Source organism: Centropristis striata, chromosome 10 (assembly GCF_030273125.1).
Source record: "Centropristis striata isolate RG_2023a ecotype Rhode Island chromosome 10, C.striata_1.0, whole genome shotgun sequence".
NCBI classification, from domain to species: Eukaryota; Metazoa; Chordata; class Actinopteri; order Perciformes; family Serranidae; genus Centropristis; species Centropristis striata.
In genome coordinates, this window is record NC_081526.1 from 29,157,854 (window position 1) to 29,175,184 (window position 17,331).

The window sequence follows — 17,331 nt, forward strand, 5'->3', positions numbered from 1 at the left end:
GGACAAATAGGTATGACCCACTCCTTACATCCTTTTTTTTTTTTTTCATTTCAATATTATGAATAAACGTTAAAGTTGCCACTACCCTGACACAGTATACACCTTGGTTGTTATTTTATTACCTCCCCCAAAGGATGCAATGCTTTCAGCTCCTTTTTTAAGTGTTGGCTTTTTGTAGGATTACTGAAAAATTACTGTCAAAATTTTCATGAAACTAGGTGGAAGGCTGTAGCATAGGGCAATGATGAGTCCATTACATGTTGAAGAGGATCCACATCACAGTGTGGATACATCAATTTTTTACTTTCTTTATTTACATTGCGAAATAGGGCATTTGTAGAGCGTTCATGTGCCGTGGAATAATTGCTTATACAGTATATAGTACTGACAGTCTTTCTAGTCAGTGGCATGTTGTACAGTTGCACACACTGCTTTCATAAGTACTTGTCAGAGGAAATCTAACAGGAAATAATTCACATTCTCAGTAGGTTCTGAAAATTATGCTGCAATATGGATTAGGCACAAGTCATTGGAATCACAGAAAAAAACTATACATGTAAAAAAAAGTTAAGGTATTCATAAGATTGGCACGTGTATAAGATTGCTATAGAAACTGTCCCAAAGTGACACAATCTGGCATCTATCTGTTCACATTTTATAGGCTCTATTAAATGCATAAAAGTGCTTCTTATGTACTTTGTTTAACTTCAACTCAAGAATGCAAGGATGATGTCTTCTACTTTGTATTGTAGTTTCCAAAAAGGTCTGGGTCACTCCCAGCACCACATGTTCCTGAATTACAAGTGCTTCACTGGGGATAGGTGGCAGACCTCAAACAGTCACAAAAATAATACTATCAATTTTAAGTTGTGAATCCGACTGAAATCATTTAAAAGTTTCCTTGAACTAAATATATTCATAGTATTGTTAACCACACAGTCCCTCTGGGTGACCGCAGCAGTTCTTCTGTGTTTCCCAAGAGGTCACTCCAGTCCCACATTGGGGGATGAATGAATGCTTCAGCAGCTGGTCTGCAGATGGCCGAAGTCTCTGGTCACTAGAGTTGAGAGGAAACAAATGAAAACGAGGGAACTTATTCCCAAACATGACTATAAATAGAAGAATAAGCAACGTCTTTAACTTTAATGGTTCCAAATTAAGTGTATTCCAATTAGGTTTAAATTAGGAATAGATTGAGAAGTATACTACCAGTCAAAAGTTTGGACACACCTTCTCATCTAATGGTTTTTATTTTCAAATTTGTAGATTAATATTGAAAACATATTATGATAGAAATCATACAGAATTATGTAGTAAAAAAAGAAAAATATGTTTTATATTTTAGATTCTTCACAGTATCCACGTCTTGCTTTGATGACAGCTTTGTACACTTCTGTTATTCTCTCAGTCAGATTCATGAGGTGATCACCTGGAATGGTTTTCAGTTAACAGGTGCACCTCGTCAAAAGTTCATTTTTTATGGAATTTCTTGCCTTAATGTGTTTGAGACCATCAAAGTCAAAGGCGTTTTTGAACAATCTAAAATATTAAACATATTCCGGTTTGTTTGACACGTTACTACATAATTCCACGTGTTCCATCATAGTTCTGATTCTTTTAAACATTAATCTACAATGTTGAAAAAAATAAATAAAAACCATTGAATGAGAAGGTGTGTCCAAACTAATGACTGTACAGACGCTCGAGGTCTCACCTTGTTAAACTGATATTTACAAAATCCCTGGCGTTCTCCGAAAACGCATCTGGTAACGATGGCATCAACCCTCTTTGAGCCCCAATGTAGAACAAGGCAGCCATCTTGTCCATGTGTGCCAATGGTGGTTTGCCTGTTGCCATCTCAAACACTGTGCACCCCACACTCCATATGTCTGATTTCCTGCCATATCCTGTCTCGTTGATAACCTGAGGAGTGAAATACAAGCTTAGAGTCAGGCAATATTAAAAAAATGTACGTTAAGCTGACGACGTAATCAGAACATTTTCACATTTGAGAATATTATCTGGAAGTCTACATCTACCTCTGGTGCCATCCAGTAAGGTGTGCCGTGGACAGACTTGAGCAGATCACCACTGTTGCTAGCTGTGTGGTTCAGACAGCTGAGACGGCGAGCACAGCCAAAGTCTATGAGCTTGATGACTCCAGTTGGCATCAGCATGACGTTGTTACCCTTCAAGTCACGGTGGATTACCCGGTTCAGGTGAAGGTAGGCCACCCCTTCCAGGATTTGCTGGGTGTATAGAGCCAAGACGCGCTCTGGAAGAGGACCAAACCTGAGAGAAAGTAAGAGATCAACATTAGTACAGACCATTTTTGTTAAACCCTTTGATATCCTAAAGCTCAGTGTCTCAGCGGGTACTTCTTGGTAAGTTGGAAAGCTGTTTGTAATCAACTGAACCTGTGTAGGATACTAGCGATGGATCCTCCTGGGACGTATTCCATGAATATAGAAACCACATGCTTATGAAGTGAAGTCCCCAGGAAGCCCACGATGCTGTTGTGTTTAAGGGTTTTGAGCAGCTCCACTTCCCCCTGCAGACGACCGTACTCCCTCTTTGCTGCGTCAGGGTCAGAGGCATCCAGGCTGACCTGCTTCACAGCTATCAGCTGGCCCTGGCCAGTCAGGCCACAGTACACCTGTAAGAAGGCAGCAGGGATTGGCAGGATGAGTTGAGCTCAGTGTCTGCTGTCGGAAGTAATAGTTATATGAATAGACAGCATATAGAAAATAAAAAGTAAATTGTAAAACTGATGGGCTATTGGTATAACCAAATATTTCCATGGTTCTAATGTACCCAAGACTTCCCCTTCAGTGCACAGATTATTGCTTACAGGCTGGTGTAAGATGCAAGAGTTGGACTTCATAGTCGCCATCTATGACTGGATTGTTTTTTTGCAAATTAATGTAGAAACATTTTTTAAAAAGCTAAATTGTCTTCAGAAGATAGCTGGTTTGTTCAAAGATTGCATGTTGTCCATGTGTTCCGCCTCTTTTGCTCTCCAAATGGCATGCTTACTTGCATGAAACCAAAGTCCGTTAGAATGTGATAGGTCATTAAGTCCCTACAAACAAAAACCGGAATGCCTCAGAGGCCAAAATCTTCCTGTTGCCCACAGAAACTGTGTTCATACGACAACAGAGCATCAAGAGCAACACTCAAAGACACAATGTATCTGTTTTTTTTTTCTCCTGCTTGAATGTGTCCATAGACTTATTATGTCATTCTGAATTTACACACTCACCGTCCCATAGGCTCCCCTGCCAAGTACTTCACCCTTTGTCCATGTGATGGCGTCATCCACAACCAACCCAGAGCCAAGCAGAGCAGCACTGTCCACTGAGTTAACCTGCAATATAATACACCCAATTAATATATCTTTGTTAAATAGAACATCTGGGTCTTTGACGTTTTTGGCGATCAGAATTATTTGGTTGGTATGGTATATATTTTATTACATTACTAGGTTACATGTGAACAACTTGATGTCTAATTTTTTTTAGGAACTGAAAGTAAGTTAAGTTGCTGAGGGGACTGAACACTCAGTGCAGTGGTTGAACAGTAAATAGGGTTCCACTCTTAATAAATTACACAGAGTACATGACGCAGTAATGATAAATCTATGTATATGTATGAAGAGTTGCACTTGACACTGCACTTACTTAGATCGTCAACAAAACAACTGTCAAATATTAAGTCAATCAGATAAATAGCTGTCGAGTAAATTGAAGGACAGAGACGCCAACCATTTAGTTAGATAATGCAAGTGAAAAATTTGTTCATGTAGCTATTGCCTATTTAAAAAGAAGGCTAGGATAAAATACACTTTCAGAATGTGAAAAAAACTTTCTTGCACTCCCAAAAAAGTCAAAAGAAAACTGACAATACCTTCCACCTTTTTGGACTACATCTAATGAGAGATAGTGCTTGCATAATATGTCCAAGTCACTCCTAATCATGTCTATATCATGTCAAGATAATGACAATACTTCTTTCTTTTATGAAAGAACAGTTTTGTTATCTTTGACCGTATAAGTTTACCTCAGGAAATGTATTCACCCCTGATACGGGATCATCTTCTTTGTTGGAGTTTTCAGATACATCCCTCTCGTCCAATGAGATGAGCTCTTCAGCCAGACATTGGAGCAGGTCATCCGTAAGGGGTCCGTCCCCCACCTCATCCAGAAACTTCTGGTAAACCGGAGACATGATGGTGTTGCTGCTGCTCCTTTCGGAAGACGTCCAGGTGTTGATCTTCGGATGTTGGGGGCTTTCAGGTAACACAGGCTCAGAACCCGTTGGGTTTGGGTTTTCTGTTTCTTGCATATTCATGTGCATGTGACTATAATCTTCAGCATGAGCTGAAGCTGCTGGTATAGTGAGTGTTTTGTCATCAGATTTGATTGTTTCAGATTCATATAGAGAAAGAGCTTCCTCTATGGTATTTAACATATGATCTCCAACCTTTCCTTGAGCACTACTATGACATTTATCAACATCTTTTGAGAGAACTAACTCTGTGTGTCCATCTGATTCAGGCATGTCCTTTATTTTGTGTGTGGCATTCCTTGGTACTGGTGTGAGGTGAGGTTTCACTCTGGAGGATGCAAGTTTTGGTTTGATTTTATCTAAAACCACCATACTGTCCCCTGGACTTCTCTTCTGTGCTTGTTTCAACGGTCTGCGTTTGACTTTATGGCACTGCTGCGTCTTCCTAGGTGGAGCAGATTGCACTTGTCTGTCCTTTACTTTCTCACAGGAGCTGGAAACTCGTAGATTATCATAGATCGGACCAGCAAACATCTCGTAGATGGCCGGTCCTTCATCCGCACTCTGTATCTGTTGAAACATGTCTTTGTAGGTGATGAAGTCTGAAACTGATTTAGACCTTGCTGCCCCCGCTAGACCAGGTCTCTTTAACTGTCGGATATTCTTCAGCTCCCTCACTGGTGGATGCTGTTGGACTCTGTTATTCATTTTGTCAGGATTTGCTCTTTTCCCCTGATCAATAAGCTTCTTCCGTGGTGATGGACAGTGAGGAACTTTAACAGATTTAAGCTTTACCTTTGTGACCGGCTCGCCACTGATTATTATCTCGGGGCTTTTCCTCGATTTATCTTTAACTTGTGTGGAAAGTGAGGAGAACTTGAGATTGCTTTTGGACTTGTTCCGATTAAGAATGCTTCGGTCTTTGTATGCTAGTACATTGAAGGACTGCTGGCTTGTTTGAATGTTTGCTCTTAGTTCACCTTTCATGCTTGTTCTATTCTCCTTGTTCCGGACAGGCTTAGAGACTTTCAGCATCCTTTCCTCTCTCCTGGGATCCATGTCTGACTGTGGAAGGGTTACAGCTGGAGTAAATAATTGCCTTTTCTCCTCAGTAGTGCTCAGAGTTGACCTTACATCCTCCTTATGATGGTTATCTACTCTAGTTTCTTCACAACAAGAATCCCTCATTGTTCTTTCGGTTTGTTTTATATGCTGCAGGTCATATCTGGAAGTCTCTTCAGAGGATGCAAAAAGATCACCAAGATCATTGTTCATATTAAATGTTATCCCATGGCTTATCTCAGTCTCAGGCTCTGGGGTGCAGCTCACATTAGTCTTTTCTGCCTTAGACTTTGGTGTGATAGGTATTTCATTGTTCAAGGTGTCTTCTTGATGTCCATAATTACATTTTATAAATGACTGACTATCAACAGGCTCTCTTGTATAACTCATATTAGTAGCTTTGTCTTTACAGTGAGAGTTAACAGCTCTTTCCTTGCTGAGATCATCACTTGAATGATTTATAGGCTCTCCATCGAGGTCATGCACTGATCTGTGGATTGCTGGAATAGAACTGAGCCTTGATTGAGCTTTGAAATGCTGCCGTGTCCCCCCGAGCAAATCAGCCTTGGTGGAGCTCACATTGTTTAACAGCAGTCTCTCGCTAACAAACTTTAGATGGCTTCCTCCTGAAGCTCTCTCACGCATCTCGTTATCCTCATCTTCCAGATCGATGGAACTCTGGCTGCTGCTGGACCCGCTCTCCTCACTACCCCCCTTAGTGGTCAGAGGGCCAGCGCGTGGGCTGCCCCAGGACAGCCTCTGTCTCCTCAGCCTTGTCCTGGGGCAAAGGGGGCTGCGGCTAATGGGCTTCAGGGGAACGTGATGCTTTAGTGCTGGCAGAGCTGCAATATCCCTGGGCCTGCTGTCTAGTGGTGCCAACAACTTAGGTGTTCTGGGATGCAGAGCGAGCAAGGGACCCTGTGAGAACTGCACAGAAAACAAATAATGACAGTAATTTATTGTTAAGGACTTGTGAGGTATCCAAAACAACAAGTCCTCCAACTCAGACAACACATATGTTATTCGTTCTTATCCTCAAATACAACCCATGGCAGTGTTTCCACAATTAGTGACCCTACTGGTACATGCATGAAATCAGTTAAGTACATTATGTAAGTTAATATGTGTCGGATAAAGTTACTCAACAACAGAAGTCTCCTAGGTCAAAGTCCTTTGTTTGATGTATCCATCCACTTCAACCTCCTCCCTACATGGACTTTGTGCTTGTACAATTTTGTACAGTCTCAGACAAACCATTATATGAGTGAAAAGGAAAAGAATTGTATGACAAGACAAATAGGTGAAGCCCATATAAGGAGGTTTTTGTTTGATATTTACCTTTTGCTCATTTACAGTGTCTTGAGAACCCAGTCCTATGGACAAAAAGTTTAAACATTTAAAATGATATTCACACAGGAATCAACAGCAAAATGAAATACTTGATTTTACTTCTAACTACTTTTGAATATTTAGGAAATAAAATGTAACCCCTCCTCTAATCTAAGTAATACTTCTTTGTAATCCTGAAAAATAATTTAGTCAAAGCTTGAAAAACAACATTTACATACGGGTCTGAATGTGAGCTCTGGCCTGGATCATAGTGTTTGAACACAGTAGTGGTTCCATGATGCTGGGAGCTGATTGGCTGAGCTGGCTGGTCTCAGCCACAGACAATAGGCCAGGAGAGGATGGGGACGCAGCAACTACACTTCTTGTTCTCTGCCTGTGAGGGAAAGATCAAAACCAGACTTATTTTTGGTGCGTGTTCATGAGTGCCACAGATGTTGACAGGCAGGGTGACGAACTGGCTATTGATTGGTCTTTCTTAAAGGGACATATTGTGCTCATTTTACAATCCATACTTGTATTTTATCTAAAACACTCCAATTCAGTGCTCTACCATTTAAGCCCCTAGTCTGCTATTATTGATAAGTGTTTCTTGGTCTTCTGTATGTGCGCTCTCAATGTCCCTGCACCATCATTGCAGCCTGGGAATGACTGCAATTACACTTCAGTGACACTTTATAACCTTACAGAAATCCTGACAACTTGTTTTAAAGCAGAGTACCTGTGAATGCAAAATTTCACTTATTACAATCCTGTCAAATGGCTAAATAATAAGTCCAGCTCTGTGTACCTGTGTTTAGGGGGTACCGGCAGACCGCATGTCCTGGTACTCAGCAAACCAGGTGAGGGAGCAGGATCCGGATGGCTCCAGCGCCTGCTGTTGTCGCCCAAGCTGGGCAGAGACAAACCTCCTCTGCTGAGCACAAGAGGAGAAAACAGATATATTTGGTTAATTTTGCCCCTGCAAAGGACATATTGTGTGTGTAGGCCACTCGGGGGAGTCAGTTTGGGCTAAACTGAGAAATTACAAATGCTGATAAGCTTTATTGCCTTGTGCTGAACTGAGCATAATGTCATAACCTCATTTTCCTCCCATCTCTCTCTATTACAGGAAGTTGATGCCATGAAATGGGAGACCTGCTCAAAGACCTTTATTCTCCTTGGAGAGCTTGGACTTGATTCAGCGGTGAGAGCTCCACGTAACAGACAATGAGCTGATTCACCGAAGCCCTCTCTCCCCCTGTCTGTGTGTTTCTAACCTGTTTGGGTAGAACAGGTTGTCCTCTGGACACAGCGACAGGTGCCTGCATACAAGACAGCAGTGTAACTGGATAGGACACTATTCTGCTGCTTGTTGTAAAGTAAGAGGCCGTTGTTGACTAGCCCAGGGAGAGTGTTCTGTTTATACGAGGGGCTGTGTGTTGGGGGGATGGAGTGTTAACTGTACACGCATAAAATGTTTGTGTGTACACAACTGTTTGTGGTTACGTATAAACAGATGCTGGTGAGTTCACATGTCTGCACTGTAAATACTATCAGCTTGGTGCCATCAACTTGTAAATGATCACTTCTTTATAGGCAGTACAAACTGTGTGTGTGGGTTTGTGCATTTGTGTGTGTGTGTGTGTGTGTGTGTGTGTGTGTGTGTGTGTGTGTGTGTGAAAGTTTCATCCTACCCACCTGCTTCCCCTCCCTGCATCCTGGTAGGTTTGCCTGATGTCTCTTAGGGTTTCCATGGCGTTTTGGAAACAGAGGGGGATTCCCTTATCTGACACACACACACACACACACACACAGAGAGAGAGAGAGAGAGAGAGAGAGAGAGAGAGAGAGTTATACCCCTCAATCCTTAATCCATTGTATTGTCTTAGTGTTACTCAAAAATGCAAAACATCTTTTTTCTGCCCTGACAGAAGTGAAATAGTGTTGTCTACATTTAACTTTGTTCTCAAAAGTAAGCAGTTATTAAGCATTTCATTTCTTAAGTGTAACAACATTTAAAACCCTTTTATAAGATGGAGGTTCATACATTCTAAAGAAGCATGCTAATCTGAGGTTTCAGTTGGCAGGCTGCAAAGTTTTTGTATTTCCAGATTTCAAAGCCTCATAATACTAGAAAATGCTGAAAATGTTACTCAAAGAGACGTACAACAGGAAGAGACTGAAAACAACCAGCACTACCATAACACGACTACAAAGAGACACATAAAGACTGCAGAGACCAAAAGAACTACAAAGGGAAACAATATTACTATGAAGAGGCACAAAAAACAAAGAGGAAAAAATACTATAAAAAGACATGTGTAGGAGAGATGGTGGGGCCTTTTTTCATATCCGTGCCCAGGGGCCCATTCTCTCATAATCCGCCCATGTTGATATGTAAACACTTGCATCTAAATGTTTTTGATAACCCCTTCTGCAATATATATATATATATCAATATGTTGATATATGAATGACAATAAAAGCTTCAGGCTTTACCTGTTTCTGAGCCTGTTGGTCCACTCCGCTCCCATTTCGACACCTTGTTTAAAGATTGAATCAAGAATTGATAGTTCTTCACTCTGTTTACGTGCCTGTTACCTGTAACACTGTCTTATAATCTGCTGAGCCCTGTCTGCATCTCAGCCATGCTGTTCTGGCTGAGGTATAAGACCGGCAGGCAGGTTTCTCAGCTGAGAGGTGGTATTGTGTGTGAGACCCCTCCCACCCAGTCACGCCTCCCTCACTCCCCTCCCTGTAGAAGGTGATCTGATCTAATGGCTTATTTGGGAGCTGACCAGTATATTTCTTTGTCACTATAAAAGGTCAAAAACAGTTAAAGTTTGACCTTTTTCACTTTGTGGACTAAGAATATAATTTAGTTCTTCTCCAACAGCCCCACAAAGACAAAAAGAAACATTTTGCTCCAATTTCAAACATCGATAGTCCACACCTTAGCCCCTACAACTCCAGGAGTCCTTAAAAGAGTCCTTACCTTGGGTTAGGCCTTTATGATGGTCAGTTGGAGGAGGGTACCCTGCAGACTCCAGCACTTCCTGAAAAGCACAAAAGTGAGCAATTTATTACATGTCCCAGTCAAAAAAGCAGAGGCAGTACTGATGTTAGCTTGAAGGAACTTCGGTGAGATTTATTGGAGTAAATAATGCCCTTATTTCATTTCCTATTAAGTGTTTTAATGTTCTGTGTTCTCATTTAATCTGTTAATCTGTTAAATCTGTGTTTCTCAAAGCTTGTATGGAATGCAGAGCAAGAAGAGATTACAAAAAAAGAACTTTAAAGGCTAACATTTTTTAATTGTTAATATGATGTGCTCTGCACATGTACAAAGTTAAGATTTAGACATACCGCTTAGTTGTATGTAAAAATACTATATTTTTCTAATTTTCTTTCTGTTTTTCACATAAAAACAGTCAAGAAAAACCTTTGAGGAGGGGTTGGAAGCACATCTCCTCTTTCTCCGTTACGAGGGAATTCTGGACGTGGCCACCTCTGCTGCTTGTGTGCTAGGTTGACCGGTGAAAGAGCAGTGCTAGCTGTCAGTGAAGCTCTACATCGGTACTAGTGTCATGTGGTTTATTTTCTCTATTACAGGGGGACTGTGTTAGCTTCGTAGCTTATAACTGGCCGTTGCTGCCAATATTTTTAACAGTGAAACTTAGCTTGCTAAACACCAACACCAATATGTAGCCACATCTGGCTTCTCTGTTTTTGGCATAGTGTTATGTTAATGATATGGAAAGCCCTGTCCCACAAGTAGAAGTCATGCAACTGTGGTGTAGTTTGCTATAGCATAGCATTAGCATTTTTTCTTTTGTCGGCTGTATTAACGCTTCAAACATCATAAAATTGGTTTATTTATGAAGATTATCCTGCTGAACAAAATGTGTTAGCATCAGAAATGTTTGCCCCAGAATTTATTTTCTGCTATGATCCAAAGTCCAATGCAAAAATCCCATAAGTTATTCTCAATATACCCCATGGAGATGCTACTTCCGGGTTGGCCTACAGAAATACGTCATTTCGATTGCTCCCTATAGCAGCCATGTAAGTATCTTATGTATATAATGTGTATATAATATATGTGTATAATGTCTTATAACGTTTAACCTGCTGTGACAACTGAATTTCCCCACTGCGGGATAAATAAAGTCTTATCTTATAATCATGATTTTCAATGTAGCTCTTTAAACATCGGACTGGTTATGATTTTTGTTTACTGTAAGTAAAAGTATATTTTTAGTGGTTTAACACTGTACATGTACACATGCATTATCAGTCGGCCCCTAAGACACGTAAACCACCTGCTCTTCTCTTCCAGCTGACCAGCTGCTCTGCTTGTTTTCATCTATCAGGACACCCATAATACAGCAGTATGGCAGCCCAGTGTCAGCTACCTAGAGCACCCCTCCTCCACACACACACACATACACATACACACACTTATCTCAAAAGCCAATTACTGCTTCCACATATTTGTCTTCTGGGTGACCACGCACAGCCAGTCAGCCAGTGTGTCAGTTAATTGTGGCTACCAGTAAACCACATCGACCTCACATGCTTAAACACAACAGATCATTATCAAGGTTGATCATAAGGGTTTTGTTACTGTCATGTTTGTGTCAATTGAACAGAATGTTGTTTCCTAAAATGTTGAGACTTCAATCGTTTACTGAATTTAAGCAGCATCTATCCCAAAGCTCAGAACAAACATTTTAAAGCACTTTCTTAAGATTTAGATTAGGATTAAAATGTCCTTAATTAGTCCCACAATGGGGAAATTTCAAGACTTTCAGCACTAAAATGGATAGCAAAAAACAACAAATAGTAAACAGGAGTATAAACTAGAAATATAAGCAAATAAACAAGTAAAAATATATAATAAAGTATTAAGAATTTACAATATAAACAAGTAGAAATGTAAAAAGGATTAACAATTAAAATAAAAATAACTTTAGGAACACTATATACAATGTAAACAGAGTCAGCAGTTGGACATGGACCATTGCACAGAGAATATAAATAAAATGACACAAATATTATATTCTTCTGTTATTTATCACTTACCCCTGTGTGGTTGTATAGTAGAAAGCCGTGCTGATGGGTTGGTGTCTGAGTGGGGGAAGCAGCGATGGACTGATCAGGATAAAGGCTCTCCAGGTCCAACTCTAAATCTGAATCTCCAAACTCTGAGCCCGAATCCTGGCATGAGTATTTGTCAAGGGCTAGGACTGACATGGAGGCAGCATCTGTGCAAAATCAGAAATATTTCTAACCTTTTGTTGCCTGTTTTAACACAGAAATAAGTTTCTTCCAGTTAGAAGATCAGGTGAGGAATTTTAAAAAAAACTCCAAATCCACACAGTGTGCACACAGTCTATACCCCTGCACCCTGCATTGTTTACTCAAGGTGAGGAAGTAGAAGTGTTGTAAAAGTCAGAAAACACCACGTTTAACCTTTCCCTGTTTGTTTTTCACCCGTCTCTCTCCATCCTCTCTGTGTCACCTTGTTTCTGTATCGCTATCCTCGATAAGAACTCTGACTCACAAACTCTCATGAAAGCTCTTAGCGGCGTGCTCCCTCAACATACACAAACAAGCCTTTTCTTATACCCTCCCACATAAGTGCAGGCTTTGAGTGCCACTGCAGAGGTTTTACTCTGAAAAACAGGATCATGAATGAACTTGGTATGCTACGTGTGTGCATGCCTGCATGAATGCGAAAGAGAGAGAGAGGGAAAAAATACGCCTGCTTTCATGAATAGGAAATATATTTAGAGGTATGTGCCTATATGCTGCATGTATGCTCATTAAAGGCCCAGTTTTAGCTTCCTGTTATGTTTGTTTCTCAGAAATAGCAATAATATTGCGGGTCAATTTGACCCAGGCCATGTTTAATTATCCAAAAGCGTCAAAAACTAAAAAATCCCCCAAAACATTGTTTATATTTCATTAATAATTCCATTACTAACCATCTCAATCATTCTCAATATTTAGTGCAATGGTGTTCTTTATCTCTCACAGATCAGGTTCAATGAGGATAATTCACTTGTTTTTCATAAAAAATACATGTTAAAAACTTTTTTTTTATGTACATTGGAAAGACCTACATATAAAATACAATGGTTTTAAAGACATTGATTTTTTTTTTTTAATTTCTTTTTATGAAAAAATACTTTTAACAACATATTTTGGGGGATTTTTAAACTTAGAAATGGGTCAATTTGACCCACAACATAACAAGATGGTTAATGAGCAACATATCATTAAATCAGTAACTAATGTGAAGGCAAAAGCATGAGGAAGTGAGCGAGTTTGAGCATAATTTGTTCATTTAATATGATGTGATGTAATGATTGTTACTTAAGGTTGCATGTGGCTTCCTATTAAGTAACATATGTAATACAAAAATAGGTTTCTAAGCCAATGTTTTATTTCTTCAGGTCATGTGTTTTATCTAATTCTGTGTGGGAAAGAAACAGCATACAATAGGGAGGGAAAGTTTGCAAAAAAAACCCTAGATAAATGCATAATTCTAATCAGATTATAATTATTTTTGAAAGAAACATGAGAATGAACAAATAACTGGATAATCCATACTTTTCCAAAGCAGATCACATGCGCTGTTGGAATTAAGATCAGAATTTTCCCACAACTTTAAAGAATAGATTTTTGGCCACTTGTGGCAGTGGAATAAGTGCAGTACACTGTATAATAAGCCACAATGACGTCACCATGTCGAGTTAATATGATGAACTTGACAGAAAACAGTTCCTGTCACACCTTAAACACACAGCAACATTCAGATTTTTTGGCTTTGCTTTGGTCTCCACCATCTTTAGCAGATCTTTAGCGGAATGCTCCACTGTGTTCACTAGCTAGTCACAGATTTTGTCGGCCTGTAACTTGGGGCTGAGTACTTAGCATGCAGTCAACCCTGATCTCAAGGAAAGATGCATCAATAGCATGCCAGTTTAAGAAACATTATGTGTGTCATGTCTATGCAGTTTAAGCTTTTTACTTGCCATTTTGTCCCATTCTCATTCTCAGCTCGCATATGGGTGGTTAACATTGTAAATTTAATCAAAACAACTTTGTTAGATTTCGGAAAAGATCATGGTTTGGGTTATAATAAACAAATTTGTTATGTATTGTTAAATCACAAGTCCCCAAACACCCCATAGCGTCTCTGTCACTCAGGAGATGGCCCCAAGTCTATAGAGCCCAGCCCCTACAGGCCTGTGATTCCCTCTGAGTTCCCTCCAAACACCAGCCAGAACAAAGAGAATGGATGTGAGTTCATCTTAAGTTATTTGGACTGTTTTACCTCATGATGCTTAATCTAGTTGGTTGATGTGGCATGTATTGTTTGAAAGTAATTGTAGTTGTGTTCCCAAGTTTATTCCTGTTTTTGAGTAAATGAAAACCATTGTGGATGCATTAATGAAGTGAGTTAAAGGAGTAATCTAATTTAGTTGTGACATTATTTGTTTGATATTTTGCAGATAGGTTATATTCTCTTTAGTGTTTCATTGTATAGAAAACAATATCCATCCATCCAGTCATACCACTCATCCATCCTATTGTTGACCATGCAGTGAAACCACTTGGAGTAACTGTTGGAACAGCATCCTGGACCCTGTGTTTCAATGTGCACCACATCAGATGTTCACTGAACCAACGTCACCACACCAAACAGTTTTTTTCACATATATTAAGTAATCTATGGGTAAGTAAAGTAGTCAAACTCAAAGTTAACTTTTGGTTTCACATGGGACAGGATTATGTGTTTGTGTGACCAATCCATACACTCCATCCTCCTCCTGTCACAGACTTTCTAGCTCTTTATACTATGTCTGAACTGACAAATTAAAAGAAAAAAAGATGTGTCGCGATAACACATGAAATTACCTTACAATTTTACACGTTTTTATCACACTGTACAGTCTGGTTATCAGAGCTTTTTTCACTGAAAGAGCTTCCTGCTGCAATTGGAAACAACACCGATGAGAGCCTTGAGAATCAACCCAAACAGTCAAGTTGCTGTGCTACAATACAACATTACAGTCATTTCAACCAATGTTGATAGGAAAATATTAGTTTCTGCAGCTTTAAATTGCACGTCTACAAATTAATTCTAGTTGATTTATGCTTTCGGTCCAGGTGTGATTGAAGTGTATAATGTTGCAAGTGTTCACTTGTGCTGTCCTTATTGTGTGTGAGTGTGTATGTGTGTGTACCTGTGTGACTCAGGGCCTCCACCATCATGTGAATGATCTCGTCCTTCAGAGAGCTGGTGATGGCAGCAGCATAATGGGGAGCAGAACAACCGCTGTGGTCTCGGACCTGCAGATCACTGATACAGAAGTTTAAAGACAGATGGAACAAGTGTAAGTAGACACAGAACTTAAGATATTTAAAAAGTGTTCTCTTGGCATATATACGTTTTTAATTTGATGTTTTCCTCATAGGCAAAAAGTTGTTGAATTGTTACGACAAAACAGAATGTAAACATTTGGGAACTGGCTCTAAGGGAGCGTTTGTGAGTGTGCCTTTCATGAATAAATATATTTCCTTACGCTGAGAATCCCAGCAGTTCCTTGACCACCTCCACAGGTCTGTGTTCCCATGGCAACGCTGTCGCCATGTCCTCAAACAGGTCAATGTCCCGGACAGCAAGCATCACAGCCGTCACACCGTCACTGTTAGGAATATTCACATCCACCCTGTCTGTCTGAGCCTGACACACACACACACACACACACACAAACACACACATACTCGTATTACAAACATGAACAATACATAGATCAGTAGTGATGAGGTCATACATACATTATACATAGACAACTCATGTTTAACGCTTTATGCATCGCTTTTGGTTTGTCGTTGTTGAAATTCAGGAGTGAGAAGGTTACACACACACACACACGCAACCCAGCTTGGAGTTTTATTTTTGTGTAACATTTTTATGAGACAGAGTTGCACTGGCAGTAGAAGTAATTCAATCCAGATTTTATAACTCAATAAAAATGTATAAACATAAATAAAACTATACATTTTACTTTTGTTCCATAATTAATGACATCATACAAAATGTACAAATTTGAAAAAGGTGAATTGAAAATTGGTAACAATAACATCAAATATTCAGAAGTTTGTGGAGAACAATAAAAGTTCATATTTATGCAAAAAACGGAACTGAGATTAAACAAGCAAAAAAACAAACAAATTCTTTATATGAAACTCCTAAAATGTTGGCAGGAAATCATTAATTCAGTTCATGTAGGAACTCATCATTTAGAGTTATGAAGCCAATTGAGCAAATGTGTTTTCATTTAAAAAGTCCATGTGCTACAGCAGTAAACAATCACACATTCAGTTCCCCATAAAGTCTGAAGTATGATCAAATTAGGACCTCATATGGATATTACCGAGTTGTCTTTCTGTAAAATGGAAACTTAGTTGTTGCCCTTTTGTTGCCTTTGCTCATCAGGGAGATCCTCCGCCCTTCAAAGTGTGTGTGTGTGTGTGTGTGTGTGTGTGTGTGTCTTACCAGCAGGAGCTGTAAGGAGTGCAGGTCTCCCTGCCAGGCAGCCTGCAGCAGCTGTGCCTGGGGAGGGAGATGAGGCCTCGGCATCCACCTCAACACTTCTCTCTGGAGCTCAGGAGGGCTGACGTGCAGCGCTGTCTGCTGGCTGCAGTTACACAGAGTGATGTCATCCCCGGCCCTCAGCAGCCGCTGCACCTCCTGTTGATAGCCAACAGGTAAAACAAGATAGACTTTTATCAGCTGTATCAGCTGGTTTTGTGAAGCTATATAAATGATATTTGATAAAAGTAAGCTTTGTGAATATGTGAATTCTCTTTTTGTGACTTTAAAGGTGCAACAATAATAGGAACAGGGAGAAAGAATACTCAAGGATAGACAAAGACAGAAAGATGAACTACAGGACTTGATGATACATATGAAGAGTTGCAGAAACAAAAACTTGAACAATTGAGATAAATTAATTAATTAATTCGATTGATATTTTCTAGACTGCCAAACAAGCTAAAAAAACTAAAAATGAAACATGACAAACTACAAAATAACAAACTTAAAAAGGATATAGTCATAATAAATGTAACAATTACACATTGTAGTGTAAACCAATCTTAAAGTAAATTTCTAAAATATAAAGAAATGCTCCACAGCCCTCATTTTAACAACTCTCCTCTAATTTATTAAATATTTTCGACTTTATTCTCATAATTATTCAAATATTTTTTACTTCATTCTCAGAATGAATTCAATATTCCAACTTTATTAGCATAATTAATTCACACGTGTGTGTTGTGTGTGTGTGTATGTATGTGTGCGTGCGTGCGACCTTCTCACTTCTGAATTTCAACTGACAAACCAAAAGCGATGCATAAAGCATTAAACATGAGTTGTCTATGTATACTGTATGTATGACATCATCACTACTGATCCATGTATTGTTCATGTTTGTAATAGGAGTATGTGTGTGTGTGTGTGTGTGTGTGTGTGTGTGTGTGTGTGTGTGTGTGTGTGTCAGGCTCAGACAGACAGGGTGGATGTGAATATTCACAATATATAACAGTGACGGTGTGACAGCTGTGAGAGAGATT

At 39.6% G+C, this 17,331-nt stretch overlaps 1 protein-coding gene across 1 annotated transcript; it reads right to left on the reverse strand.

Annotated features, from left to right (window-relative positions):
- Positions 1-172: 172 nt before the first annotated feature.
- map3k19 (mitogen-activated protein kinase kinase kinase 19) lies at positions 173-15,382 on the reverse strand. Its single transcript, XM_059342567.1, has 14 exons — positions 15,276-15,382; positions 14,937-15,052; positions 11,764-11,945; positions 9,674-9,734; positions 8,377-8,464; positions 7,487-7,612; positions 6,918-7,072; positions 6,688-6,722; positions 4,060-6,276; positions 3,263-3,367; positions 2,418-2,656; positions 2,040-2,292; positions 1,715-1,923; positions 173-1,057 (listed from the first exon to the last, which is right to left on the reverse strand). The coding sequence occupies exons 1-14, from the start codon at positions 15,377-15,379 to the stop codon at positions 928-930; spliced, it is 4,020 nt and encodes a 1,339-aa protein (XP_059198550.1). The 5' UTR covers positions 15,380-15,382; the 3' UTR covers positions 173-927.
- Between the last annotated feature and the right edge of the window lie 1,949 nt (positions 15,383-17,331).